Source organism: Bombus fervidus, chromosome 1, assembly GCF_041682495.2.
Source record: "Bombus fervidus isolate BK054 chromosome 1, iyBomFerv1, whole genome shotgun sequence".
Lineage (NCBI taxonomy): Eukaryota > Metazoa > Arthropoda > Insecta > Hymenoptera > Apidae > Bombus > Bombus fervidus.
In genome coordinates this window covers 7,791,704-7,819,674 of record NC_091517.1, presented here as the reverse complement: position 1 = coordinate 7,819,674, position 27,971 = coordinate 7,791,704, and the positions used below count along the sequence as shown (strand labels likewise).

General features: G+C 33.4%; 3 protein-coding genes and 1 non-coding gene across 9 annotated transcripts in view; 2 read left to right on the top strand and 2 right to left on the bottom strand.

Moving 5' to 3' along the window:
• Nucleotides 1–27,971, bottom strand: part of Pus1 (Pseudouridine synthase 1) — a 188,986-nt gene that overhangs the window by 25,676 nt on the left and 135,339 nt on the right. The gene's annotated exons all lie outside the window — the stretch shown is intronic.
• LOC139988084 (uncharacterized) lies at nucleotides 2–27,971 on the top strand. 6 transcript variants are annotated; one of them, XM_072005091.1, is made up of 21 exons: nucleotides 2–190; nucleotides 8,229–8,296; nucleotides 8,763–8,886; nucleotides 9,569–9,788; nucleotides 10,761–10,977; nucleotides 12,288–12,461; nucleotides 14,116–14,187; nucleotides 14,258–14,347; nucleotides 14,878–14,985; nucleotides 15,060–15,167; nucleotides 15,322–15,535; nucleotides 20,013–20,228; nucleotides 21,558–21,745; nucleotides 23,037–23,207; nucleotides 23,552–23,749; nucleotides 25,098–25,299; nucleotides 25,610–25,711; nucleotides 26,446–26,547; nucleotides 27,297–27,464; nucleotides 27,544–27,612; nucleotides 27,684–27,971. In XM_072005091.1, the coding sequence occupies exons 4-21, from the start codon at nucleotides 9,736–9,738 to the stop codon at nucleotides 27,800–27,802; spliced, it is 2,571 nt and encodes an 856-aa protein (XP_071861192.1). In that variant the 5' UTR covers nucleotides 2–190; nucleotides 8,229–8,296; nucleotides 8,763–8,886; nucleotides 9,569–9,735; the 3' UTR covers nucleotides 27,803–27,971. The 6 variants fall into 6 exon arrangements, 5 of the variants coding, with proteins under 5 accessions (XP_071861192.1, XP_071861161.1, XP_071861183.1 ...); XM_072005060.1 differs by lacking the exon at nucleotides 8,763–8,886; XM_072005069.1 differs by lacking the exons at nucleotides 2–190; nucleotides 8,763–8,886 and adding an exon at nucleotides 8,133–8,155.
• Nucleotides 1,239–5,994, bottom strand: LOC139986574 (uncharacterized). Its single transcript, XM_072002032.1, has 2 exons — nucleotides 5,652–5,994; nucleotides 1,239–4,771 (listed from the first exon to the last, which is right to left on the bottom strand). Exon 2 carries the CDS (start codon nucleotides 4,749–4,751, stop codon nucleotides 2,457–2,459), a length of 2,295 nt encoding a protein of 764 aa, XP_071858133.1. The 5' UTR covers nucleotides 4,752–4,771; nucleotides 5,652–5,994; the 3' UTR covers nucleotides 1,239–2,456.
• Nucleotides 7,904–7,976, top strand: Trnar-acg (transfer RNA arginine (anticodon ACG)). The gene has a single exon. It is a non-coding gene; the product is annotated as a tRNA-Arg (tRNA).

The following is a 27,971-nucleotide window of genomic DNA, read 5'->3' as shown; positions in this document are numbered from 1 at the left end:
GGGCTTATCAGTTGGTGCCGGGCAGCCGTGCAATGCGTTGCCTCGTCTTGTAATTTAATTGTGCTTTTGATATTACGCGTGACACACATCGAACCCTTCACGGAATATATATGCCGGTCCATTGACTTCCGCTGACCAAGCAGCAACTATCGGAAGCCGTAGCGCTCTTACATCCAGCCAAAGACTCCAGGTACGAGGCGCTCCAACACGTCCAAAAGTTTCTTCAGAACAAGCCGCTAACGCGTAGACTCTCGCACATGCTAAAATTTTGTCAAACTATCCGCATCGAGAGGTTGAGCGACCACGTGTAATTCGAATTTGTTGATACAGTTTCGAGATCTTTTTATTTGATAGTATTTTACCAACAAATTTTTAGTTCGTGATTTGTCTTTAACCCTTTCATGCTGAATATTGCACATAGGCAACATTGTATTGATGAAGAAGTAATGTTGGTTTTTGATTGTATTAAGAAACCTGTTTCAAATGAATAGAACAGTTTGCGGTAAAGTCATATTATAAAGATGATGTTCCGTATTTGTAAAACACTTGGTTCTCTTCAAAACTTAAAATTCAGTTTAAATCGAGCAGTTTTAATAGCTAAATATGAAACACGACAGAATCTGTTTTTTATCAGTTACATTATATGAATTTAAGAAAAGTGCAAATAGAATTAATTGAATTTTCCCTCATTTTCAAATGAATTTAGATAAATAAATATATTTTAGGTAAATTGGAAGAAATTATTTAACACTTTTTAAACGAAATTAAGTGCCATCGTTTGTAGTCCCCCATTTTTGATTCTATAGAATACTTTTCTATAGATCTTGATATATTCAGGTTTTACAAAATACTGTTTTAGGTGTATATATAAAATATTTCAGAATGTCGATACGTCTAAGTTTTAGAAAATTTTTTTTAACCCAGATGTGCTTGATCTGTTTTTTCATTATTTTTCGAACTGGTGTCATTTTCCTTTATTTTAAAATCTAAATTGGATGTGTGGCTTAAAATTTTGTACTGTTGTTATTAAAAAATGGTCAATTGCAAAATATACAAAGATTATAAAGTCGATATAAACGATATAAAATAACATTTCCAAATTCAAAAATATAAAATTATCTTCCAATCGTCCTTTTCGAAAGTCTATTCGTAAACATATCTGAGTTAGATATATTAAGAACACTTAAGGACTTTCAATTTGTTGTCATGTTTCAATTTTTTCTGAAGTACATATAATTTGTCCATCTATACTTTTGTGTTTTTTATTATTTACGCATATTACTTTACCTACCGAAAAAATCAAGAGGTTTGTTGGAAATTTAAATTCCTTAACTATCATTGTAATTCAATGACCTTGCTAGTACTCAATCGTTGTGTAGGTATTTAATTTACATTCCTCCTCCATCGTATCGCACGTGATAGATGGAGCATTTCTATCTTTAAATCTTAAATAACTATCTCCATTGTGCTGTAATGCACTTGCTGTGCAAGTGATAATTCTTTTCGTTGATCGTAAATGACAATATCCTTGTTGATAAATTTTAACTGGAACTTTCAACAGCATATTTGTTTCAAAGGACGAATAATTTCTGTGCTCTTTTAATTTCAATAATATCGAGTGTAATAATTTTTATTATATTTTTGTTTCGATTGTATGAAGCACATTTTTTTATAACTTTCTAAAGTGTATCGTTATAACTTTCTATTGTGATGTGATAGAAAAAAACTCAGATTGTGTTTCTCCATTTCGAAGAACATTTATTAAAAACAGATATAAAATTCTTAAATTACTATACGTATGTATGTATTATTATAGTTCTGTACAGCAGAGTTATACTCTGTTCAATGTAAATAATCTAGTACAAAATAACAAAAGATGAAAATTGGGTGAATATTACTGTAATAAGTAATAATACTGATACAAAACACATATTTTGCGCATTTAGGTAAATATCTTATAAAATATTTTAACAAATTTCGTCTCATCGTTACTAAGCACCTATATATAAACATAAAGAAACATATATAATACACATATATCTATATTTTGTTTACTTTGCACTAAATTCAAAGTCAAGTTACGTATAACACAAACATAAGTAGCTTTTGGAACATTTTGGCAGCGATAATACTAAGTAACATTTAAGTGCAGTTCCTGTTCATTTAATTCGAACATAGTACATATTGAACTTGTGTTCGATCAGTACATGTATATTTTTTGACATACGTGTATATGTAATTTATGAAATATAAAAAAACATAATACAACGAAAGACAACGTTACAAGTAATAAAAGTTGAATAGTTGGCCACATTAAAGGTACTTCAACATATTCATTTCGTAATATATGTATTACATATTCTGAGAACGTATCCACCACTGCAATAGTTGCTCGCAGTTCGACATAATTCTCATAAAGCTATGCTTGCTATCTACCGATCCAATAGTTTCTATTGCTATTCATCGGTACCATTGACTAGATCTATTACGATCGGTCCTTTACTCCTACTTTCTATGTCGCCGGAACAAGGCATAAGAAAATGGCTAACAGATTCTCCTACGCTCTGCGTATTGCTATTTATTTCGAATTTTCTCTTATGACGATTAACATTATACTGTCGTATCGTCCTAGATGATATATTGATATTCTCATTACATGTCATCAAATTTTCCTTTACACTATCAGATCCACACATTGTTGCTATGTTATTATAACTTTGCACTTTCGCAACGTGTTCCTTCATATGGGAAATGTATTTTTCTTTGGTTGAATTTCTACAGTCGAAATCCAATTCAGTTATTATTTTCTTCATTTTTGTGATACACTCATCATTCGTTTCGCTACATTTGGTACTACATTTCGATTTTCTTCCTGTGGAGTCGATTACTTTCTCTAGCAAGTGCCATCCTTCTCCTTCCATTCTCTTCATATCTCTAATGGCGACATGTAGCAACATCTCTCGCTCGAACCGAGTTGGTGACTCGTGATTGACATCCGCAGTGCTATGTCCCCGAACGATTCGCAATACTTCTTGCACATCATCATCGGAATTATCTTTCGCGATGTGAGTAGGAGTTTTCATAATTTGTTGTTGCTTTTGACCTTGCTGTAGTTGCTTCTGATCTTTGACTTGCAGTTGCTGTTCTTGTTGCAGTTGCGACTGTTGATCCGGTTGTAATTGCTGTTCTTTCTGAAGTTTCAACTGTTGTACCCCATCGTTGGAATTATCTTCGGTGGGGAGAGAGGAAGTTTCCGTAATTTCTTGTTGCTGTTGACCTTGCTGTGTTTGTTCCTGATGTTCTACTTGTAATCGTTGTTTTTGTTGCAATTGCAGTTGTTGATCTGGTTGCAATTGTTGCTGCTGCTTTTGTCGCAGTTGCTGTTCTTTTTGTTCTGTTGACGCTGATTGTATCATAAGTTTAATAGGTGCACTAGGAACACTTGTATTTGGCACAATTATTGGCACGATTACCGGTAGTATTGCCTGTATCACATTAGAGTCATCCTGTAATTTTCTCAGTATATAGTTTTCTGTATTGTTTATAATAAAATCTTTCTGAACTGGATTTGTATTAATATTTGTTGTTTCCTCATTTCCGTCAATGTTTTCTAGATTAATTTGCATGGTATTCTTTGATCGAGTATTTGTATTTTTTGATAAAGATGTAACACTATCATTTTTTTTGTTGTAGTCCGACATTGACTTTGATGTTATAGCATACTGCGATTTATTACACATTTCGTTGAATATTAAAGCATCATCTGAATGCGTCGAAGAGAGATCCTCCAAATTGCCATTTTCAACATGATCTTGTTCACGTAAATTGCACTTTTCGGTCATAAATGACAAATTTAACTCAAGAGATGAGTTTGGTGTAACACGAAGAGTAGCGCCATATTTTTCATTTGCGGATATATCGCGTGACTCCTTCAACCTGTGCGAAGAGTTAGTTTCCTCCTGCGTTATAATTTTCTCACGAACCGCCTGTGTACTTGCTACAATGTTGCTAGCCAAATATCGATTCGAGCATTGTACCGTGTGCACAGACGGGTTAAAACATTGGCAAGGACTATTACCGAACATAAGAGGATCGATACGAGAAGTAACACTTTCATACATATTCATATTTGCAATTAATTCAGTGTCACGATTCGATTCGGTTTGAGTCCACATATCGACATTATCTTTCTTTAAGTGTTTTCTATTCACCGATATTTTGGCGATGATTTCCTCTCCTATTTTCAAGGTTAAACGTAATTTTTTGTGTTCTTTTATTGCAAAATTTTTACTAGCCTCGATTACTGAATGGTTTAAAGATTTTGGAAAATTTTTGCAGATTTCGATTTCCTTCTCCGTACATTGAGTTTCTTTCACAGTTGTGTTACCAAGTTTTTCATGTGTTTGATGTTTTAACAAATTATGCTTATCTAACTCAATTTTACACTTAAAACACTTTCCACATAGCTTACATGTGTTCCCCAGGATAATAACGGAACAATCACGCAATGTTACACCACTGGGAATATTAATCTTTTTAATTTTACGATCACTGTTTGACATTCTATATTTGTACTGAAATCTTTTCATTTGAAGACCAATACAACGAAAGAAATCCTCTTTACCGTTTATTTTAGACACGTCAAAAGTGTGTGATTGGAAACAATTTTTTTCACCATGCCTGAGTGTCCTCAGTGAGTATCTGCCTGGATCTCCAATAGCGTTGTAGTCCCGTTGTATATGTGGCGCCATCTTCTAAAAGTAATGAATTTCTGGAAACATAAAATGATGAGACTGATTATTTTTTACATTGCAAATTAATAATAACATAGTATAGTGATACATTTTTTATAAAAGTAGTATGGTAGTATTTTCAAAACTATTATTCGATATAAAAAATGTATGAATAATAGTCACAAATATTTACAATAGGCGTTTAGCCTGTATAAGATGTCATAAGTTTACATACGTATAACATTAATTCATTCAGTTTATAGATGAAAAAAACATTTTGAAATGTGTTTGATCAAGATGTAATAAATACGTGAGTTGTAAAGATAGGAATGGATTTAATATTAATATATATTTAATACATTGTTATTTATTACTAATATAAGTTTATAATATGAGTTTAATTTATGAGATACTTTCTCTTTAGTGTTCCCTCTTCATTACGGTTATTTTTTAAAATAAATTGATATAATATATCTGTTTTATAGAACAATTTGCACGGATGCTCATCAAATTTTACATAAGGCATTGTCGAATGTATACGTAGATAAATGCTGGATTAATCGTTAAGAAAGAGGAAACAAAAATGTCCATTATGATTTTTAAAATATTCTTATTATTGATAGAAATACTTTTTTCTACAGATGCTTTCTAGAAATACATCAAATGGAGATAAAACTACAAAACTATAAAATACCTTATAAAGTATTATAAACTAAAATAGTAAACTTATTTTATTTCTCCGTTAATTACTTATTTTGTAGAAACAGGAAAAAAGGAATTTACATCTTTTGCTAATTAAATAATTTATTTTATTTTTAATTAAATAAATGAGTAACATTTATCTTTTATTTTCTACTATTATACGTATATAATAAACACTTCAAAATATTAAATATTCTGTAAAAATTCAGTACTTACAAGAACAAATATTGGTTAGAATATACAAGTCTTCAAAGAGATAGAGATTTTTCTCCTTCATCATATCACATTGTTGGGAAGGAATTAAAACCTTCATCCCAAAAACTATTGAGAAACTATGAATTTAATATAGGTATACATCGCGTGGAAGAAAAATTGCATGAGATGGCGCAATTCCAATGTTGCCGAATGTAAACAATATCCCCACTGCTATGACTATAAGATTGATATTTTGTCTATAATTACAAAGATAATTGGTTCCGACTAATTGATAAAAATATAAAAACGCATGTACAAATTTTTCTCCTTCAATTCAATTCAACGCAACACAGAAAACTGAAACTTTGGTAGACCCAACATAGCAGTGTGGCAACGTCACGTAGTCATAGTCAAGTAATCCGATAAGACCCATGAGATTCAACCAATCCGAAGCAAGGTTGTATATAACACAACCAATCCCCGTCCTTATTTTATTCTGTGTTGCCTCCACTTATGCTATGCTGTGGTTGACTAATGCTGCATATATGTATGTATTTATCTTGCTGTTGCCAGTAACGAAAAAGAATTTCCGACACAGTATTGTTACTGTTTAACCAGAGACAAGACGAATGTATAGTGTATAAGAATAAAAAAAAAGTAAATTCAGAAGAATATTCTTTATATTTACGTATCTTTATTATTATGTGCTTCTTTACTTATGCACCATTCGGAACATAAAATTAGATGTTCATGCCAACTGAAGTTCTATTTATAAAGGAAAGAAACAACGTTTTTATTGAGATATATTCAGACTATACGAATTTATTCATGTTATTTTCTGACTTATACCTAAAGATATTTAATATCTTTGATTCTTGAAGAGAATAATTTCCGAATAGATCCTCTAAAAGCAAAAGTAAGAGAAAATTTTAATACTGTTAAAATTTATATTTTACATTTGAAAATGTATTTATAATTATTATGATATACATATGACATACATATATTTAATATTTTATAATATAAGTTGTAAAATATTATAAATATATTATAAATAAATTTTGTTTTTACACATCCATATTCTAATAAATTTATTTCTATTGTATTTTCAAATACTATGAGAAAATATGTACATGGATACATAATACATATTATGTGTACATATATATGTTCAGGCAGATTATACTGTGAGAAATTATCAAGTTGTATCAAGTTACATGGAGATAATCATGAATGCACTATGCCAAACTAAACATGTCCCACAAAAAACATATATACGTATAATACACAGGATACGCCGGAGTTCATTTAAATTTATTCACAAAATCATCAGTCAAAAATATTAAATCAAATATTAATATGACATTAAATGTAAATATTTGGTTGTATAATAAAATAATTATAAATTTTTTGTGCGTTTGTTTATTAAGAATAAATAAAACAATAATAAATTATATTATTATAAATAAATAAATTGTAGTAAGAAATTTAAATTTAACGAAAAGCCAAAATATCAAATTGCTGATTATTTATTTTAAAGATTATTATTTTTTTAATTTTTTATGAGAAAGAAACATAAAACAAAATTAAAATATGTACAGTACACTCTCATATATGTGAGTATTACACTCGGTGAAACTCTCTCGTTCGGCATCCGGTAGTCATTCGGTCGTCATTCCCACCATGGAGAGAATTCTCCGTAAGGGGCCCTACTATTCCCTTTGATATATAGTGAAGTTTGACGACTTATGATGAGTAGTGTAATTTTACCCGAATTTAAATGCGCATGAGATACTGATGGAACTTTTGCGCTTTTAATTTTTTTAAATCAAACTTTTACTACCGTATTGTGAAATTTTTCTGGTTAAAATAAGACCAAACACGATATGGTTTAAATAACTTTTACATAGATATTTAATAGATGAAAGAATATAAGTTTATGTCATTAAATAAGTAAACATGCTACAAATTATATCGTATTTGATCTTCTTTTAATTCGAAAAACTTTACAATTACTTTGGTATAAGTTGTATTTTAACAAAAATTAAAAATAAAAAAGTTTCATCGTTGCATTAGTATTGTCTCACTGGTATATTCCCTTTTATCAAGATAACTTTTGATCCTTTCTCTTTCATTCGTGGATTTTTTTACGTACGGTAAAACGGTGGGCCATATTTATCTTTAGCATCAATTCTTTCTTCGATAAATGTCTTGATTAAATTTTAGTTTATTATTATGTGTAAATGATAAAGAGTAAAGTTTATAGCCATTAAGGTCCTGTGGCGCAACGGATAACGCGTCTGACTACGGATCAGAAGATTCCAGGTTCGAATCCTGGCAGGATCGACATTACTTTTTTCTATAAAATTGTGTTATTAATAATAATATATGTAATCTATAGAACATTTTACGCCTTGTTCCATTTATATTTTATAGTAATATGTAGAGGTGAAACTTACTTATGCCGTTATTTTTGTTTTGATCGTATAAAAATAAATCACAGGTAAATACTACCTCTATCTATTGTTCGCGTTATACTGTTGTTGTTATAGAATTTGTTATTTATAAACTATGTATATTTACTACTTATTGTTATAGGATCAACTTCGATCTGCGGATGTACTTCTCAATATGGATATTCGTGCTTGTGCAATTCACACGTACGAGTAAGTTTTAAAATATAATTAATATTTAAATATAATTTATGTTACTAATAAAGTTTGTAGTTGTAAACCTTTCGTTGTGTTAACTACATAAAAGAAACTAACATCTACGCTATATATATATGTATATGAGTATGTATATTTTTCATCAACATTCAGATTTTGTTTTCTTCGATTGGTTTTCAATACACTGAATTACAAAATTGCTGTTCTATGAAAAATAGAAAGAGGAAATGTTACTTGTCACGTCTTTCCCCTATAGCCTTCAGAAACACGATATGTCTCGTTGAAAGCATTTCTTTTATTTGACTAAAACAGCGACGAGTTGCTTCTGGTTAGAGGTTCATAAAACGAAGCACATACAAAATTCTATTTCATATAATAATATCTATTACTCGCCTATTACCTTTATATTTAACTCATTATTATATCGCATAAGCGTTATCGGTCATCTCAAGGTGTGTTTCAGATCTCAATTTTGTCAACACGTTTGGGTCATTTTGAACAAAAAAGTGCTATACTAATGTGCCTGTCATCAACATGTTGGCAAAGTTTGTCGGTTGAGCTCTGAAATACCTTGTATACATACTTAGGTATGTATGCAATTGTTGTATTGTATTTGAACAATGCTTATATTGTCGTGAGAATAATACCATCAGCAACACGTCTGATCAGAATAATTCAAGTAGAAATTTATTGGGTTGTGTAACAATAGGGCATCATTTCTTCCTAACGATGTCACCTCACACTATCAATATGCGAATATATATGTACTTCTCTCATACACTTTATTGCGCTTCTGTGTGTTTTAACTATTGCTTTTCGATTTATCAATTGTTTCTAAAGTAATTGTAATAATAGGTATCAACTTTGTCCGATAAAAATAATCTTGCTCACGTATAATGTATATAATTACTTATATAATCATCAGATCACTTTTAGATCCAATCGTGTTTTTCTATTCTTAATAAATTTCGTATGTTTGAGAAGGTATAAGAGAATCGTCTATAATATGCATGATTTTCCGTTTTAAGTATATCAAAATTTTTTTTAAGATATTAACAACCTATATTGCTCTATCATAAGATAATATTATCATGTTTTTCCTTGTGATCTTCATATATTATTTATCTAAAAAAATATATTTACTTGAAACGATAGGAAGTTACAAAAAAGTATTATAGAAAGAAAATAGTTATGGTTTTAAAAGGAAGATACAAATAATAAAATATTATTAAATATTTTGCAAGGTTCTAATATTTTGGACATTCGTAGAATATACATCTGGGGAGAAAACAATCTTAAATTCTCCTCGTGGACCATGCGAGGGATACAAACAAGGCGAGGACGATCTTCAAACATTCGACTTCATCAGCAAGTTGAAACTAGATCCTTTGGAGGCATATTACACTGACGTGACGCGAGTCAGAGGTAGCAATCGTATGCAAATCGCCTACAGATTGGAAAAAGATACAGACATCACTCAACCAACCAAGTAAGTTTTATCAACCTATTTGCCAACGACGTTTAACGCGAACTTTACGAAGCCCGGTCAAATGACCAGTTTCAAAATTTAATTTAAAATTGTACATTCATTGTTATTTCTTTTTTTTTTTTTGTTTATCTAATTTTATTTAAATTCTTATATTATCTGATTAATCAATTTTTCAATTTTTTTTTTGTTTTTTCTTTTACTGAGGAAAATTTATCGCCTGATCTGTTTACCGCGACCGGTCGCTTGACCGATCAACAAATTTACATCTTTTTCTAAAGTTCTCTACGTGGGACCTTAGTTCTGAACTCGAGTAAGATCTAATCAACTATAGTTACGTACATCTGTAGTAACGCCTGAACACAACAGAGTCTTAACGGAGACTCTCAAGAAATACTTCTTAAGAATATACTCTCCTCATAATAAGTTCTCTATAGCTAAACGAAACCTAAATGCAGTATCATTTGAGAGTCACACAGTACAGGTCGAAGCCAACGAGAAATCAAATACGTCAAGGAATTAACAAATCTCGTAATATTCATTACATTGGTTTTGCATTTTGTTTTATCCCTGAATATGTTCACACGTTCAGTGAGGAAGTTATTGAAAAACATACGAAATATAGGTGAAGAGTGTTCAGACGAACGAAGTTCTAAGTTTGAAAATGAGCAACTTCAAAGTGAGGATGATTTGTTCGACAATCACCTTTTGTTTATATTACATATAAAAATAAAAATATATGATTGATTATTTTATTATTATTTAAAAGTTATGCTGTGCATTATTTCCTACAATAAATTGACAATTTCTTTCGAAAGAACAACGTCTATTTATTGACAACGTCAAATGATCGATTACGATAAGAATAGATATATATGAAGTGCCGATACAGTTACTATTAAAATTTACAAAACTGACCAATTCGATGGTTACATATGCTGACATACAAAGCCTCTTTTTTATATTGTTTGTCAGAGTTATACTCCCAAACGGATTGCCAGAGGAATTCAGCACGGCTTGCACATTTAGGGCCAGAAAACTGCCAAAGTATACTTGGCACATTATCAGAATCGTCGACATGGAAAACGAGCCCCAGTTTTTAATCGCAATGAACCCAAAAATTCAGACTTTGGATTTATCCATGAAGAACCAGACAGGGGAACTGGAAACGGTGTCGTTCTCGGCCGATCGTGTGAGTAAAATTTTTACAACATTGTTAGACATAATGTTATTAATTAGTGTCGATTAGGTTGATTTTTATAAGTACAGAAGTAGCGTCGTTTCTTAGATTAATTTATATTTATCCTTTTAGATTTTCCTATTTATTTTAGTTATTCTTTTAGATCTTGATAATGACATTCTATTAGATTTTAATAATGATATTAATTGGTGTTAATTAGGTTCATTTCTGGAAGTAGAAAAGTTTCTTAGATTAGTATTTAAAGTAGAGCGAAATATCGACAAGCCAAGTGCATTTCCAGTAATCAATTCGATGGCTGTCACATCAAGGCATGTTTAATGCAGTCGCCTCTTAAAAATGTCATCGTGGATCGCGTGATGATTAAAACGGGCCACGAGTGACGAGCATGACCGCGGATATTTCAAACAACGATCTCGCGGCATTCTCATGTAAAAACTCAAGCCTCCTGTCAAATATCAATCGAGAAACTGCGTTGGCGTATGAATCAGATCTTGACGTCGGAAATCGTGTCACGGGCCATTGCATAAGCCTCGTGCGAAATAGTTTAGAGGTTTTTCAGGGAGACCTGACGCAAAAGAACGCGTTCGCGATCCGTATAGTATTAAAAATACTGATGAGAGTACCATTCGTTGTGTCATTTATAACGCTTCAAAGAAATGTTAAGCGTCGCGTTCTTAATGAACCGGAGATGTTTTGAATGCAGCAGCAGAAAATTGCCTCCTGATTGCTCAAGATTATTTATTTAATAAGAAAAGAATTCTGTTCAAAAACACCTCGTTAAATATCTTGGAAATTAATAGAATTTTACGGCGGAGAAAAGAATTGAGGAAAATAATTCTTGTCAAATTTTTGACTTTTTACACAATAATATATCCTATTCGTCAGAAGCGAAATTTACAACATAATGGAATCGATATTATGATAAACTGATTTATCATTGATAGATGTTAAATGATAAATTGATAAAAATTAAACGATTCTAAAACGTTTATGGAAATTTCACAACTTCGTAATATAATTAAAGATAATTCTTTTTGTCTAATTGATATAATTATAGATACATTTACAGTTTGCTCACAGTATTTCGTAATATAGTGAGTAAGTTAGAAAAGATTAGAATGCGTCGAACAGAAATTAAAAATACTAAAGTATCCTTTCGTTTTCTTGAAAAAAGACGAAAATGGACAAGGATCATTTTTGTTATGAGCCTTTTAATTAGAGAAGGTAGCAAATAAATCTTATTATTATAAGTTTAATATTTACCTAGCAAAACATTTTGGTAAGACGTTTGATTGAAACAGATCTTCGACAAAAATTGGCACAAAATTAATGTTGGAGTCTTCAAGGATAGGCTGGTGGTGTATATAGATTGCGAATATATTGACACACAAGACTTGAATCCACGAGGAACAATCAAAGTGGATGGCGAGATATCGATATCGAAAATATCACACAGCAAAAATATTACTGTACCGGTAAGTTCGATCGTTCACCTTTGATATTGCGTACATTATATATAGGAAACATAAGATCAGCAGTGTTGCTAACAGCAAACTCGGTGCTCATTAGATAATTTCGATGCATTACGCAATTATCGTCTATTTTGTTGACATTATTTTATCGATGACCTATTGCGGAATTTTTTATGAAATAATAAAATATCGTGTATGTAAATCTAGATTTGAATGATTAAAATATTGAAATTAGTCAAAACGATTTGCATAGGGGGATAATTTTTACAAAATATACTACCTTAATGGTTATTGTCTTATTACTAGACTACAAATATTGACGTGAATTCATATTATGTAAAAATAGGCAAAGGAATAAAACTTAGTCAGAGATTTGTTCCATTCGTTAAATATTATAACGAGTACCTTACCTTAAGTATTTTACATAATTTTGCGTATTATATATACTTCATGCATTTTTTAGTTTTCCATAATTGCATAAAAATTTGCAGCCCATTAATTATAATAAGATCATTTTGACAAATATGAAGATATAAGATAATTCAGCTTTAATCTTTTGGACAAACAGAAAATTTAGACAAACGAATAAGAAATATTTTTTGAACAAAAGATGTAAGCAACAAAGCTATAACTGATTTCTATGATGCGCTGTATTATATCATATATATGGTATTATTCTTATATAGTCACATGACCGTGTTTCACTAAACATTGTAATGGATGTTCCCGGAATGTCGGAAGAGTCTTTTAGATCTTTTATTCGACTAATTTCGATCAACTGAGCGAGGATCAGAAGGCGTATGATTGTAACGTAAAACACGCGAATTTCACAGAACACTGCGCCGTGACACATTCGCGGGGGATAACTCCCGTTGGTTCATGCGAGAAATGTATCCGTCGCATGAGACAATTAAGAAACACTTAATTAATAAACACTATATAATGAACGAGGCTAAGACGTAACTGGGACAAGTTAGATTTAGTACGCACAAAGTTTAGAAGCGCAACGCGTATGGGAAACATAATGAACGCATTATTAGACCAATTTTGTGACCGAACGTCAAAAACTAAAAATAAACCGTAAACTGTAAATAACGTAGCATGCTGATAAAGTAATCGATTTTTTAATAATACGTTTTAAAGACATAAAATTTCGTTTTATGAAATTTTTTTTCTAAGAAAATCATTGTAAAATATAAAATGTAAAATGCTTTCCGAATATTGTTAGCGGTATTAATTTTATGAATGAATATGAATCAGAATTAATAAATACCATAACAAATGATTTAGTACGATAGCGAAATTTTTATTTGATTTTCAAGTAGAATGTTCTAGAAGAATAATATATTATTTCCTACAGAGCGTCATTTTGCGAGGAGATTTCCAAACTGTTTTCTAACGCGCCATTTTAAAGTATAGAGTGCAGGATGCTTTTTCAAGTACCACCTCAATTCCACGAATGAATACAAATCAAAATTAATAAATAATGTATGATCTCTGATAGAGTTTCTTTTTACAAAGAAGGTTCTTGGGCTTTCTTTTTAAGATGCCATTTTAAAGGGTAGAGTGAAAAGCTCATTTCAAGTGTTCGTCTATTCGCGTTCTTACTTTTTGCTCTTAACGTAATATTTGCTTCTTCTTGAAAACATGTCTCTAGATCGATATTCAGTGGATGGTTTTAAATTGCGATCCTACGAGGCCAGAGAGAGAGACCTGTGAGGAACTGCCGGTAAGTCTATATATATTACACAACTTCGCAATCCATTAAGATCCCACGGTTGTAATTAACGTAATTGCAGAAGAGCCTTAGCAGCCCTTTATTACCTCAGAGAAGACCTGGCTGCGAAATTATCTGTCCACAGGGACCACCAGGAATTAATGGCACTAATGTGAGTCAGAGCTTCTCTTTAGTGATAAATATTTCCATCTGATTCGACACTTGATATTATCCAAGTAATACATTTACATAAAGTTCATATATGAATCAGATCTTTTAATATTAAATGCTAAATACCTTGCATAGGATTAAGTATAAGATAATAGTACTAAAACTATTTTTGGATAAATGGAGATATCCTTTGTTATATTGTTCAAAGAAAGTAAATGCAACAAAAGATTAAAGTATACATAATCCTAAATGAGACTATAGTGAAGAAACGATAAATCAAATTTTCTGTCTTTTATATGAGAGAAACTTTAAAATATAATAAACTGTTGACTGATTCCATACAGTCTAAACAGCTTTTTTAGTTGATTTAGGAATTACATATACATTCTTCCTATCTACCTATTCTAAATATTTTAAAAAGACTGATTGTCATCTTCATCTGAAATTTAAAGTCCTATCAAATGCTTATTTCTTCCTAAAGTGGAAATTATCTGATATTAATACAATCTATCTAATATAATATTTATTTAGGGTTTACCTGGTTTAACTGGATTACCCGGACCACCTGGACCAATCGGAGAACCCGGTTTACCTGGACAGCCGGGTTTACGCGGGTCACCTGGAGAGCAAGGCAAAGTAGTGCGTTCCTATAAATACAACCTTATTTATGTTTTTTTATTTATCCTACTTTACGATATTACGATACTTACTAGGGACCACAAGGATTCACTGGTGCACGCGGATTTCCCGGAAATCCAGGTCCTAAAGGATCTATTGGGCCAATTGGACTACCTGGAGCAAAAGGAGAAAATGGCGAAAGAGTGAGTTTATTATTTTTATATATGTAAGATAAACATTATTACAAGACATTTTGAGAGATCACTGTAATTAGAATACACTTACAGTGGCTGTCATTTGATCCTGAATCACTGAGTGTGAGTATTATGATATTTATATTCAATTTGTTTTTTATAGGGGGACATGGGATTTCCAGGGTTGAAGGGAGATCAAGGCCTCCCAGGACCACAAGGTTATCCAGGTCCTCCAGGTCCACCAGGAAAGATCAGTGACTATCGTGACGCTATACCAAAATTTGTAGGCCCACCAGGGCCTCCGGGATATCCAGGTCAAAAAGGTTCGAAGGGCGAACAAGGAGAACGCGGCGACGAAGGGAACCAAGGTCAAAAAGGTAGTGGTTCGATATCTATTTTTAACGTTTTTTTTTTCTTTCAAGGATTAGTGTGGTCGCGTCAAATGTCAAACGTTAAATACCATTACGTAAATTTATCCGATAGGTAATCCTTGAACATCCGCGTAAACTAATTTAATCTTGTTAGAAAATCGCGTGGAGTTTTGTGTCTACGTGCACGCGCTGATTCATCGTTAAACACATTACTGTCCTGGTAGTGAGCGTAAAATAGTTAATTACTACTCTCTTCAACAAAGAACTCCTGCATATTTGGTGACAAATATTTTTGCTTAAAGTAATTTATATTACGAAAATGAATGTTTTAAATGAATTAAAAATATATTCTTAATGAGACTATGTTTGAAAAATTTAGCCTTTGCACGGAGGAATTGATTCAAATTCATTTATTTTATCGCTTTTTCATGATTGAATTTATTTCTTTAATCGGTAACTCATCGATAGGCAAAGTATATTCTATTTTCGGTTAGCTAACGCTGTTTTTGTTGCTTGACGCCGGTCGACGAACTTGAGTCTGGACAGTTTTGGTAGTATTGTATGGACTGGACTCGAACATATAAACGTATTCACACAGGTATCAGGGTTTTCGTGGATCATCAAAATTTCTCTAACTGTCAGAGATCAATGCCCCAGAAACATTCTATTTTTGTTAAACTTACTGGTAAGTTCACATACCTTTGCCCCGTCAACATACTTTCCCACATATAAGAGCAGGAATTTTTTGAGTGCTTGTCTACGTACTCTTTGTATACTCTTTACAGTTTTTACTTAAATTTATTTTAAATATTCTTACAATTACCTGGAAGTTCTTCATATTCTTTTCAAAATTTCCGTATACAATATATATATACATTATAGATGATTATAACTTGCTTTTTGAAACTCTCTTCTAGTGTTGAGTAAAATAATATTGACTAATAAAAAACACTTGGTAATGATTATTTTGATTTAATATATAATTTGTGTTACAAAAATGAACATTTTATAAGAATTAAATTTTGTTTCTTAGAAAGATATAGATATGGGTAATTATAACTTCTACACTCCTCGTCAAAAAGATAACCCAAGTGTGTTATCTTTAATTTCTCAATGACGCATGTAAAGTTGTTCGTCTGTAACGTATAATATCAAATCATTATGAGCTCAGGATATGCGGCTTGCTGGAAATAAGTCACAATGTCGTAGATGTTTGTATGCAACAAAGAAAAACTGTTCCATACTAAGGTCGAAGTGATAACACACTCTATTAATATGTTTAGAAATTGCTCAGTACAATATTATATAAATTTGTAAGTATAGGATGCGGAAAAAATTAAACGAGTCTGAAAAAAAGCAAATTCTTGAACTAAAACAGCAACAGTTATCAGTAACAAAAGTATCGAAAGTAATAAGATGAAGTCGTAGAGTAATACACAATTTCTTAAAAAATGTTGAAGATTATGGCAAAAAGAAAAGTACTGGTCGCCCGTCATCCTTATCCGATAAGCGAGCAATTTTGCGTGTAGCTTCCAACTCGTAGTTAACAACGAAGCAAATAATGGAAAAATCTAATGTTAGTGTCAGTGTTTCAAGTGTTCGTCGAGTTCTACTATTCTGCAAAGATATTAAGTGGCTAAAATTGAAAAAGAAACCTTCGTTAACAACGAAACACAAAGTAGAACGTTTACGCTTTGTAAAAGAAAGAATGCATTGGAAAAAGAAATGGAGAAGGACACTATTTTCAGACGAAAGATTCAACTTGGATGATCCTGATGGGTTCCAATATTATTTTCATAACATAAAAAAAGATACAATGTCAGCAGTTCGACGACAAATTGGAGGAGACAGTGTCACGTAAAATCACAAATCACAACTGAGATTATAAAAATATAAGAAGGTTGAGCCGAAACACAACTATTAACTTTATATTTTAAAACACTTTATTATGCACTTAATAATTACAATTTAGTACATACTGAGTTGGCACGTATACATTACACTTTATACAGATCTCAGGGTAGAAACGCGGTAAAAAGATGTTGACTGTTCGAAAGTTAGAGAATCAGTAAAGTTTAGTGGCGATGTTGTGGCGGAGGAAAGCTAGTGATGGGTGGGTCTAAGGACACGAAAAGAGCTGATTTGTTAAGGGAGAGTGAGGGAAATAGACTTTGATGTCAATTGGCTGATTTTTTAGGTTGGTGGTTGAGGAAGGGTGCTAACCGCTCTTGAGAAAAAGTTGCTAACGGAAGATACCGAACATGAAAAAAACTGACTTTCCCGTATCTTCCCGAAGTAGGCAAAAATATAAAGAACGCTTGTTTTTGACCTGAAGGACCTTAACTATGAAAATGGTTTTATGCTGGGTCCTTAAGAATATTGAGGGTACGCGGCAAGGATGTGTAGACATCTGGTTGTCATCTTGCTCTCGACGTGCGGCCCTGGTCCCTGATGAGCTTGACGTTACAGCAGCTTGATGATTTGGGCCGGCATCGGTTATTTCGGCAAGACAAGTATCAAGTTCATCAATGGGAGAATGAATAGTGTCCGATACATAAATTTAATCAAAGAACAAATAAATAATCATGCAGAACGCATTTCTGGACCTGATTACGTCTTTCAACAAGATAATGCATCTGTACACACATCAAGATTGGCCCAATCATATTTTAATGAAGATAATATATCTATTTTGCCGTGGCCTGCACGCTCCCCGGAACTTAATATTATTGAAAATTACTGGGCAGAACTTGTTTACGGCGTATACGCGAATGGAAAGCAGTATCAGGACGTACAAGAATTAAAAACTGCTATTGTACGCAAATGGGATACGTTGTCAAAATTATATCCAGAAACTATATAAATCGATAGCAAATCGTAGAATAGAAATAATAGAAAATGGGGGATGTACCCATTATTAAATAAGTATATATGTTTGATAAGTAATTATTGTTAGTTACAATTTATGTTGATTATTATTTTCTTATTGTACATGTGCTATCATTTCGTTCTTAAAATAAAACAATTTTTTTTTGTTACACACTAAACTTCATAATATTTTAAATTATTTTCAACGAACCGCATATCCTGAGCTCATAATGTTTTGATATTATACGTTACAGACGAAAAATTTTGCACGCGTCATTGAAAAATTAAAGATAACACACCTGGGTTATCTTTTTGACGAGGAATGTACATAGATTCTCCGTAATAAATGAATAACGAACCCTTAGAATCTGTTAATGTGTTAATCATAATGTTACCAAAGGTTATTGACACTTTTGAAGGAATAATTCCTCCTAATGAAGTATGTCAGCCTCATATTTAAAGGTCGAGAGCAATCGTTGTAATGGTTTCAACTATCCAACCAACATATTTCCACTTATTCTATTTTGCTCCTTTCTTCTTTTTTCCTCTTTTCTTATAAATATACGAAATTTACGTAAATTTATATTTTCATAAACATAGCTAAAGTAATCGAACCTAAAAAAGACTTACTACATCTACTAATTATTATAACGATCATTCTACTTTAGAAATTCTATATATTTTTGTACCTTATTTGCATCCCATGCACTTTTGTGCTTTTAAAATTCTGCATAAATGTATAAAAATACGCAATCTATTTATAAATTATAAATTAGACATTTATACTGTTATCTGTATACACAAGTATAATGCTTGCTATATGAATATTACATATAGCCCATATTTGAAGCTCACGTTCTGGAGAAATTATTGTTAAAAATTACAATACATAGTAAATATTTTGTCCTTGTTGATTCTTCTTTTTGGACTTTGTAATTTCAGTACTGATATCGCAAAGTATCATTGTTATCAAAAGTTAAAATCCTAGTATTCTTTGATGGGTGAAATGAAAACAATATATTAACATGCATATTGATGTCGCGTCGACCTAAATACAGCTATTCGAAGCGATTGTAAATCAATTTGTTGCAATCTGCCGTAATACCCGTAAACCATTCCTTTTATTAATTGTTAAATGTATGCCGTTCTCGTGATAGAAGTGTCTATGTAACAACTCTTAACGTGTATCTAATCGTGAGCATTTTAATCCTTCGTTAGTAAATGATCTAGTTTAAACGTTTGATGATAAATTAGCAATTAATGTTAATATCCTACTTATTTGTAGTAATTGTAAGTTTTAGAAATAAAACTAAGTCCAAGCCTACTCCTAAATCCAATTTTAAATCTAAATTTTGATTCTATACTTTAAAGTTGAGTGAATAGTTAATAAGTGATGTTTGGTATTAAATCCTAGCAATTAGTACAAACATTTGAACAATCTTTTGAACTTCCCTTTTTAATCCTCACCATCGAAGTCTCTATCTCTCAATTCCTTTAATGGTTTGACTTGAAACGCACAACAAAGTTATTGCAGATAATGTACAAAATTAAAAGTTGGTCAGATGATGATATGGAAAAGACATACTTCTACATAATTGATGTAAAATATGTTAAGGTGAGCCAGGAGAACCAGGTTCTCCAGGGCAAGACGGGTCTCCTGGGTCAGAAGGAAGGACAGGACTTCCTGGCTTTCCTGGACCTAAAGGAGAAATAGGATTTCCGGGAGTACCAGGTCCTCAGGGATTGCAAGGTCTTCGTGGCGAAGCTGGTGCATTAGGATCACCTGGAATTCAGGGTCAAAAAGGAGAAGCTGGAGAACCAGGTCGTGATGGTAAGTTAGATTGAACTATACACTCCTCGTCAAAAAGATAACCCAGGCCATCTACCATCTTTAATTTCTCAATGACGCATGTAAAGTTTTTCGTGTGTAATGTATATCAAAACCTGAGTTCAGAATATGCGGCTCGTTGAAAATGATTAAAAATATTATGAGGTTTAGTGTGTAACAAAGAAAAACTATTCCATACTAAGGTAGAAATGACAACACACTCTGTTAATATATTTAGAAATTGCACAGTAGTTCATGATGTATCAACGAGTAAAGATTACAGTATAATATTATATAAATTTGTTAGTATGAGGGACGGAGAAAAGAATTAAATGAGTCTGAAAAAAAGCAAATTCTTGAACTAAAACAGCAGCAGTTATCAGTAGCAAAAATATCGACAGTAATAAGATGAAGTTGTAGAGTAATACACAATTCCTTAAAAAATGTTGAAAATTGTGGCAAAAAGAGAAGTACTGGTCGGCTGTCATCGTTATCCGATTTTAATAAACGAGCAATTTTGCGTGTAGCTTCCAACTCGCAGTTACGAACGAAACAAATAATGGAAAAATCTAGTGTTAGTGTCAGTGTTTCAAGTGTTCGTCGAGTTCTACTATCTTGCAAAGATATTAAGAGGCTAAAATTGAAAAAGAAACTTTCGTTAACAACGAAACACAAAGTAGAACGTTTACACTTTGCAAAAGATGGTATGCATTGGAAAAAGAAATGGAGAAGGGTACTATTTTCATATGAAAAAGATTCAACTTGGGTGATCCTGATGGGTTAAAATATTATTTTCATGACATAAGAAAAGAGATAATGTCAGCAATTCGACGACAAATGGGAGGAGGCAGCGTGATGGTTTGGGCCGGCATCAGGACGTACAAGAATTAAAAACTGCTATTGTACGCAAATGGGATACGTTGTCAAAATTATATCCAGAAACTATATAAATCGATAGCAAATCGTAGAATAGAAATAATAGAAAATGGGGGATGTACCCATTATTAAATAAGTATATATGTTTGATAAGTAATTATTGTTAGTTACAATTTATGTTGATTATTATTTTCTTATTGTACATGTGCTATCATTTCGTTCTTAAAATAAAACAATTTTTTTTTGTTACACACTAAACTTCATAATATTTTAAATTATTTTAAACGAACCGCACATCCTGAACTCATAATGTTTTGATATTATACGTTACAGACGAAAAATTTTGCACGCGTCATTGAGAAATTAAAGATAACACATCTGGGTTATCTTTTTTACGAGAAGTGTAATACACATCTTAGTATCAAAATCTTTAATACGTTTAATTTGTTTATTTAGGCTTGCCAGGTTCGATGGTCGGTTCTGTTCTACCAGGACCACCTGGTCCTGAAGGTCCCCCTGGTCCACCAGGAGAAGATGGATTACCAGGAGTGAAAGGAGAACCTGGTCCTGTTGGACCACCGGGTCTCCCAGGTTTGCAAGGAAAGGACGGCGCTCCTGGTTCTCTAGGACCTCCAGGATCACAGGTAAATTTATATATTCAATTTCAGATTTGGATGCTGAATTTAATTCTTCAACAATCGTATTACGTCCGGTGACTCTTTACCTAACCCAGGATCCATCCCTCGGTCGAGGCGGCCACTAGCTGTGCAAATATAATTATAGTCGGATCGCAATAATTCTAAGGAACTGTCATAAAACTAAGCATTTGTATTTTACCGTTAGGACCCTTAATTGTTATAAAATATATTCAAGTCGAGACATTCTTTATGGTTATTGCCTCATCAGGTTAGAAATGGAAACGACGGGTTTTTCCCCTGTTCAATGGTCATTTCCATCCGCAAGCAACCGATGATGAGGCAACTGAGGTATAGTAGTTAGTGGTTTGTTAGTGGTGATATTGCTACTCTGCTGGTGTAGATGTTGCTACCGGTACTGCTACTTTTCTTCTAATTTAGATGTGGAAAGAAAAATCGGACTACGGTTGCCGGAATTTGAATCCGGGTCCCGAACGTTCGTAACTTAAGGCGCTAACCACTGTGCTGCCATCGTTCGACACTAGTTGGTGACGAGTGCCGCTGCACAATCAACAAGCAGCAATAGTTTTCCTCTGCGGCAGCATCGTCACCGAACTTGTCTGGTTTGTTATCCTTAGATCAGTCAACATCTCTGGACTGGTTTTCCACCCTTAGATCAGTCATCTATTTAACTTTTGGCGGCACTCGACAGCAACCATAATCGGACGACGGCAGTGCATTGGTTAACGCCTTTGGTTACGAACGTTCGGGACCCGGGTTCAAATCCCGACACCCGTAGTCCGATTTTTCTTCCACAACATCTAAATGAGGAGAAAAAGCAGCAGTACCTCACAGCTGCTGTACACCAGCGGCATCACCTATCACCCACTACTATCGCACCTCAAACTTATATCTATATGCACCGAGCGTAACTGTCTATGTCTACAGGTTGTTAGAATAAAGTGTTACATTGTTAACCTGTTACTCAGTTCAACCTATCCTAAACGAAATAGGGGATCGATCACTTCGTGGTGTCGATTATATAATCGTAACGGGAATTTATGATTCCCATTGGCGCGCTTTCTCGCGATCGCGTCTCTCCGCGAACGGTCGAACAAATCGATTTTAAGAACTGCAAAACTGTTCGGATATTCGAACATTCGAATGTAAGATGTTGAAAAAATTGAGCTCCTATTGTATTTAGAATTTCTTCTGATTCTTATTATGTAAATAGACAATTTGAAATTTAGTTTAATTTCAATCTGAATAATGGATTAGGATACTAATTTAATTGTTATAGGGTTTACCCGGTTTACCTGGAGAACCAGGTGTCCCAGGACCTCGAGGAATCGAAGGTGCTATTGGTAAACCAGGACTACCAGGACTCGATGGACGATCTGCAGAAAAAGGCGACAGAGGTCATCAAGGAGAACAAGGTCCTGTTGGACCACGCGGTTTACCTGGGAGTGTCGTAGGTTTATTACGCCTGTTATGAAAAAGAATAAATACATCGAGGATCAAAATTTGTGATACAAGCTAAATCAGGAGAGATTCTATAACTCAAAATAAGACAAAACTTTTGTTCTATATTTTAAATTTATTTTTGCATGTAGAATAATCTCTTTCCAATTTGCCGCTCTTACTTACTTCAATTTTCTCCAAAATGGAACTTCCAATCCAAGTTCGTTATTCTTGATTTTCGTTTTACTTAGGGTCATAAAATTTTTCTCACTTCATTTGTGCTATGCGTTGAGATGCATGGAGTATATCATTGTGACCTAAAAAATTCAAAAAAGTAGAAATATGCTTTTTTAGGGTGCGCCGGGTTTACCTGGAGTCGCTGGTATTCCAGGATTAGAAGGGCGGCCAGGTCCGCCAGGTGCCCCAGGTCCTCCAGGACCAGCAGGACCACCAGGAACAGTTTCAGACATGTTAAGTACAAATAATATATTGGAAACTGTCGGCAGTCCAGGAGTTAGTGGACCAAGAGGTGCGTCAGGTGCTCCAGGATTAGTAAGTATTTCAAATGATTATTAAGATGAAAAATATCCATTATTATTAAATATTCGTTTGTTTCTTTAACCCATTGTCATATTACTCTGTTCCCCCTAAAAGCTCTTTTGTGGTAATAATTTTACCGTCCATGTGTTGTAATGATAAAACAGTTTGTTAGGATGATTTAGAAGTTGATTTAATATGAGGTGTACATGTTCGTTGCTGTCTGGCCGGTATAGTTGTGGTGATAGTGCGCTACTACTGCTAGTGTGTAGGGTGAGACAGGTTCTGCTGCGGATGTAGATGTCGCTGCTGAGGTAGTGCTGCTTTTCTTCTCATTTTTGTATCGTGGAAGAAAAATCGGACTTTGTTCGCCGGAATTTGATACCCGACCACATGTAAGATCTGTTGTTACGTATTTATTTGTTTTAAGTCAAGTTGAGATTGAAATTTTGTAAAAAAATTTTTTCTTTTGATTTAGAGTTTAGTCGGAAGGGAAATATTGAAATGATATTATTGTGTATGAATTATTTATTTGGATTTCTGATTAATACGGTAGTTGCTGCCACCAGAAATAGTCTAAGGACTATTTCAAATTTTTATTTATTTCAAACGTTACGGGTAGCGTCGACTAGAGTTTAGTGCTACTGGCAAAACCGATTCCACTTTTCGGCTAACCTGCTATGTGCAGGGGTACTAGCACGGGAGAGGATTAAAGCTGGTTGAAAGTAGTTTAACAATATCTAATGATTTATTCAAATCTTGCTCGATTTCGATATTGACAATTGACTGACAGATATAAAATTCTTCGGTTGACAAAATGATAACTCTTCGATAGACAAAATGTTAACTAACTCTTTGAACGGTAATATTGTTATTCGATAGACGAAGGATAATTATTATACTGACTTCTCTGGGTCGCTACATTTATTTATATCTGTCGGAGATGGAAAAGCGTCGGGGTCCTTCCTTTGAAAATGTTTGGGAAGATCTCCAACGTTTGTTCAACTGACGACTTTGTTTACAATTTAAATTGTCTCAATATCATTATGAAAACATAATTAGATAAATATAAAAACATAGATAAATTTTCGCAAGATATAGCTTTTAGCGGCTTTAACTGCCTTTCACTTCAAATACTGTAAACACGGTTTCAAATTGCAAATCGGTTATTGGTATGTTTATTTAGATTTGTGTATAGAGTGGTTTCTTGTTCTCGTTACGGCTCGTGCGGAGCGCGGGACGTGACACTGTTATTAAAAAGGAACAGTCAGTAGTTGACTGTACATGTCACTGGAATAAATTTCAACAATATTGTTTTGAAGTTCTTAACTTTGTCATTACATTCATTGCTACTAAAAATTAGCCAGGTGAGAGAGGTCCTCCTGGAGAACGAGGTCCAGAGGGTCAAATGGGACTACCGGGAATGCCAGGAAAAGATGGGGCTCCAGGACTTCAAGGACCGCCAGGGATTAGAGGGCAGACAGGAATGCCTGGAGTTCAAGGACCGCCGGGCCGAAGTGTCATTGAGTCAGAAATTCGAGAAATATGTACCAGTGTATTACGAGGTGGATATTTACTACTTTGCTTAGTGATGCTATTTTTATAGGGCAAGCAGCTAGATACTTATTACACAGCCTACTTATCTCCACTAGGCGTATACTTATTCGAAATTATTATGCTATTATGACACACGAAATTAAATAGTAGTATAGTTGGTAACGCACTTAAGAAAATTTGAGATGATGCGTAACGAGATTACTCTAGCAACAATATTCTTATACGACGCGGGTCGTTCTTGGCAAAACAGCTATATGGGCTGGTTTATGTAAAAAGGTAGAAGATAACTGTTCCTTTTATTGGTACATACATATACAGAACAGATGACTGAGATGGCAGCACAGATGCAAGGTCCACCTGGTCCACCTGGTCGAGGCCGTCCAGGTCGTCCTGGATCACCTGGTCCACAAGGTCGCCCAGGTACAACCCCGAGAAAAAGGGTTACCAACCTCATTTGCCTGCATTTGATCCCTTAACCGTAGAACGTGATAGTAGAAATGATCCTACTATGTGTTTTTGGTGTTTCTTTCATTTTAGAACTACAGTCCCTAATTACCAGAAATTAGGACCACTCAAACATGTTAATAATATGTGTTCTTCCCTTTTGGCTTTATTGCAGCTCATATTCTTTCCAACATGTCCCATATTCGCTAAAGGTAATGTCCCTTTGTAGTTTCATTATTTTCATAAACATTTCGAATTTTTGTCCTCAAATTGGATAATGCAGCTGTTAAGGGGGAATATATAGACGATGAGATCAAGTACCAGAATAGTTTCCCACTTATCTGATGTAGTATATGTATACATGACATTTATAGCTAGATAGATGAAATTTATGCATGTAATTTTAATACGATGATTAGGGACTGTACCTTTTCCTCAGAAATCCATAGTAGACGATGAATCGTCATTACATAGAAATACCTTCAGCGTCCTTGATAGTCATAGCGAAACATCACAATGGTTGTTGCTGTCATCGTTCTGTCATGAGTTGCTTGAAATTCCACTTTCATCCTTAGTTAGAGTCAGCATTCATCAGCGGTGTGATTCATGTACACGCACGTCCGCTCGATTAACAATTGATCGATCGGAGATTAACAACTCACGTGGCTGTGTACATCTATAAAGATGATGGAATCCTGCATGTGTCACAGAGAGGCTGAAAACACTAACAGAAGGTCTACGAGGGCCACCCGGGTTGCCGGGGCTGGCCCGACAGGGTCGTCCCGGTCGAATTGGAACCCAGGGCATCCCAGGTACCTACTGGATCAAATCTGTTTTTCTCAATTAATATGTTCTATCTAACATTTTTTCATTTTTCAAGATATGTTGAAGTAGTTGAAATTATCCATGTTTTTTACTTTTTAAATAAAGTTATGTTATACGACCTGTTAGGAAATGACAGTTAACCATTTTGAATTGAACGACGAGGTTGACACAAAGAGAATGGAAAAACTTCGGTTTTCTTTAATTTCGAAATGGTAGACAGGACATTTTAATCAAGAAGGACAGAAATATGCTAACATCTTTTCTTCCTGTATGACCTCTTTATCTGTAACAATAATAACAATGTTACATTACATTTGATTCATTATTCCTTATTATATCAATTCTGCTGTGATCCTCGAATTATATTTCAATGTTACTCACATTTTAGCAAACGAGAAAGATGTTTAATACTTTAAGAAAATATTAGACATAGGATAAAAACGAAAAATCATATATACCAATAACAATTTTTTTATACTCTACTTAAATTTGAAATGTCCTTTAACGTTGGAAAAATACGTTTAGAAAATGAACGAAAGAAAATTAATGTAGGGATGAATACTAGAAAAAAAATAACATAGTTAGATTGTACCTAGATTAATAAACATTTAGCAACTGCAAGCTTACAGTATTAAATATCTTAATATAATATCTATAATTTTTCATCTTCAACGTTAAATTAAATTAAATAAATAAAATTAAATTAGAGCAATTCTGGTAAAAAATTGCTCTTCAGGTGATCCAGGTCACTCAGGTTTACCCGGAGAGCGTGGATTTGTCGGATTACCAGGGCCACAAGGTACCATAGGTCCTCAAGGTTCACCTGGTGAACGGGGTGAGAAGGGCGATAAAGGTCAGGAAGGCGTTGGCGTAGAAGGTCCAATGGGTCCGCGAGGACCGCCTGGTAGCATACATAAACTTTTTTGACATTATCACTCGGTGAATTTATCATTCTTTCTTCCTGACGGAAATTATGTTAATAGGACCACCTGGCAATGATGGCGTTGGATTGCCTGGAAGGCAAGGAGAACGGGGGGAACCAGGCAGGCCAGGTAAAGAGAAAAAAGTTACAAACACGTTTTTAAATTCTCCTGCTGGTATTTTTAGCTTCGTTTATCAACAGGCATTCCTGGGATGAGGGGGCCACCTGGACTTCAGGGATTACCCGGATTTTGCGACTTCTGTAATTATCCAAGCGCCAGTTTCTTACGGTATCCTCGCAACGAAGAGAAAGGGCCCTAAAATCATAAGTATTTCTAGGAATTAAAAAAAATATTTAGATATAAGAAGAGCAATTAACATCGCAAATACGATTAACCTTTCGCTTAATAAACAGTTAAAGCATCTTTCAAATCACTGCCATATGAAAACAATACTTTTTGTTGATCATGCGTGTTTAATAAAATAAGTA

Coding starts and splice junctions, on each gene's coding strand:
- LOC139986574 (XM_072002032.1), bottom strand. CDS start 4,751: ATGGCGCCACATATACAACGGGACTACAACGCTATTGGAGATCCAGGC.
- LOC139988084 (XM_072005060.1), top strand. CDS start 8,248: ATGTACTTCTCAATATGGATATTCGTGCTTGTGCAATTCACACGTACG. Junction 15,536..20,012: donor AGGGAACCAAGGTCAAAAAG/GTAGTGGTTCGA, acceptor AAATATGTTAAG/GTGAGCCAGGAGAACCAGGT. Junction 20,229..21,557: donor TGGAGAACCAGGTCGTGATG/GTAAGTTAGATT, acceptor TTGTTTATTTAG/GCTTGCCAGGTTCGATGGTC.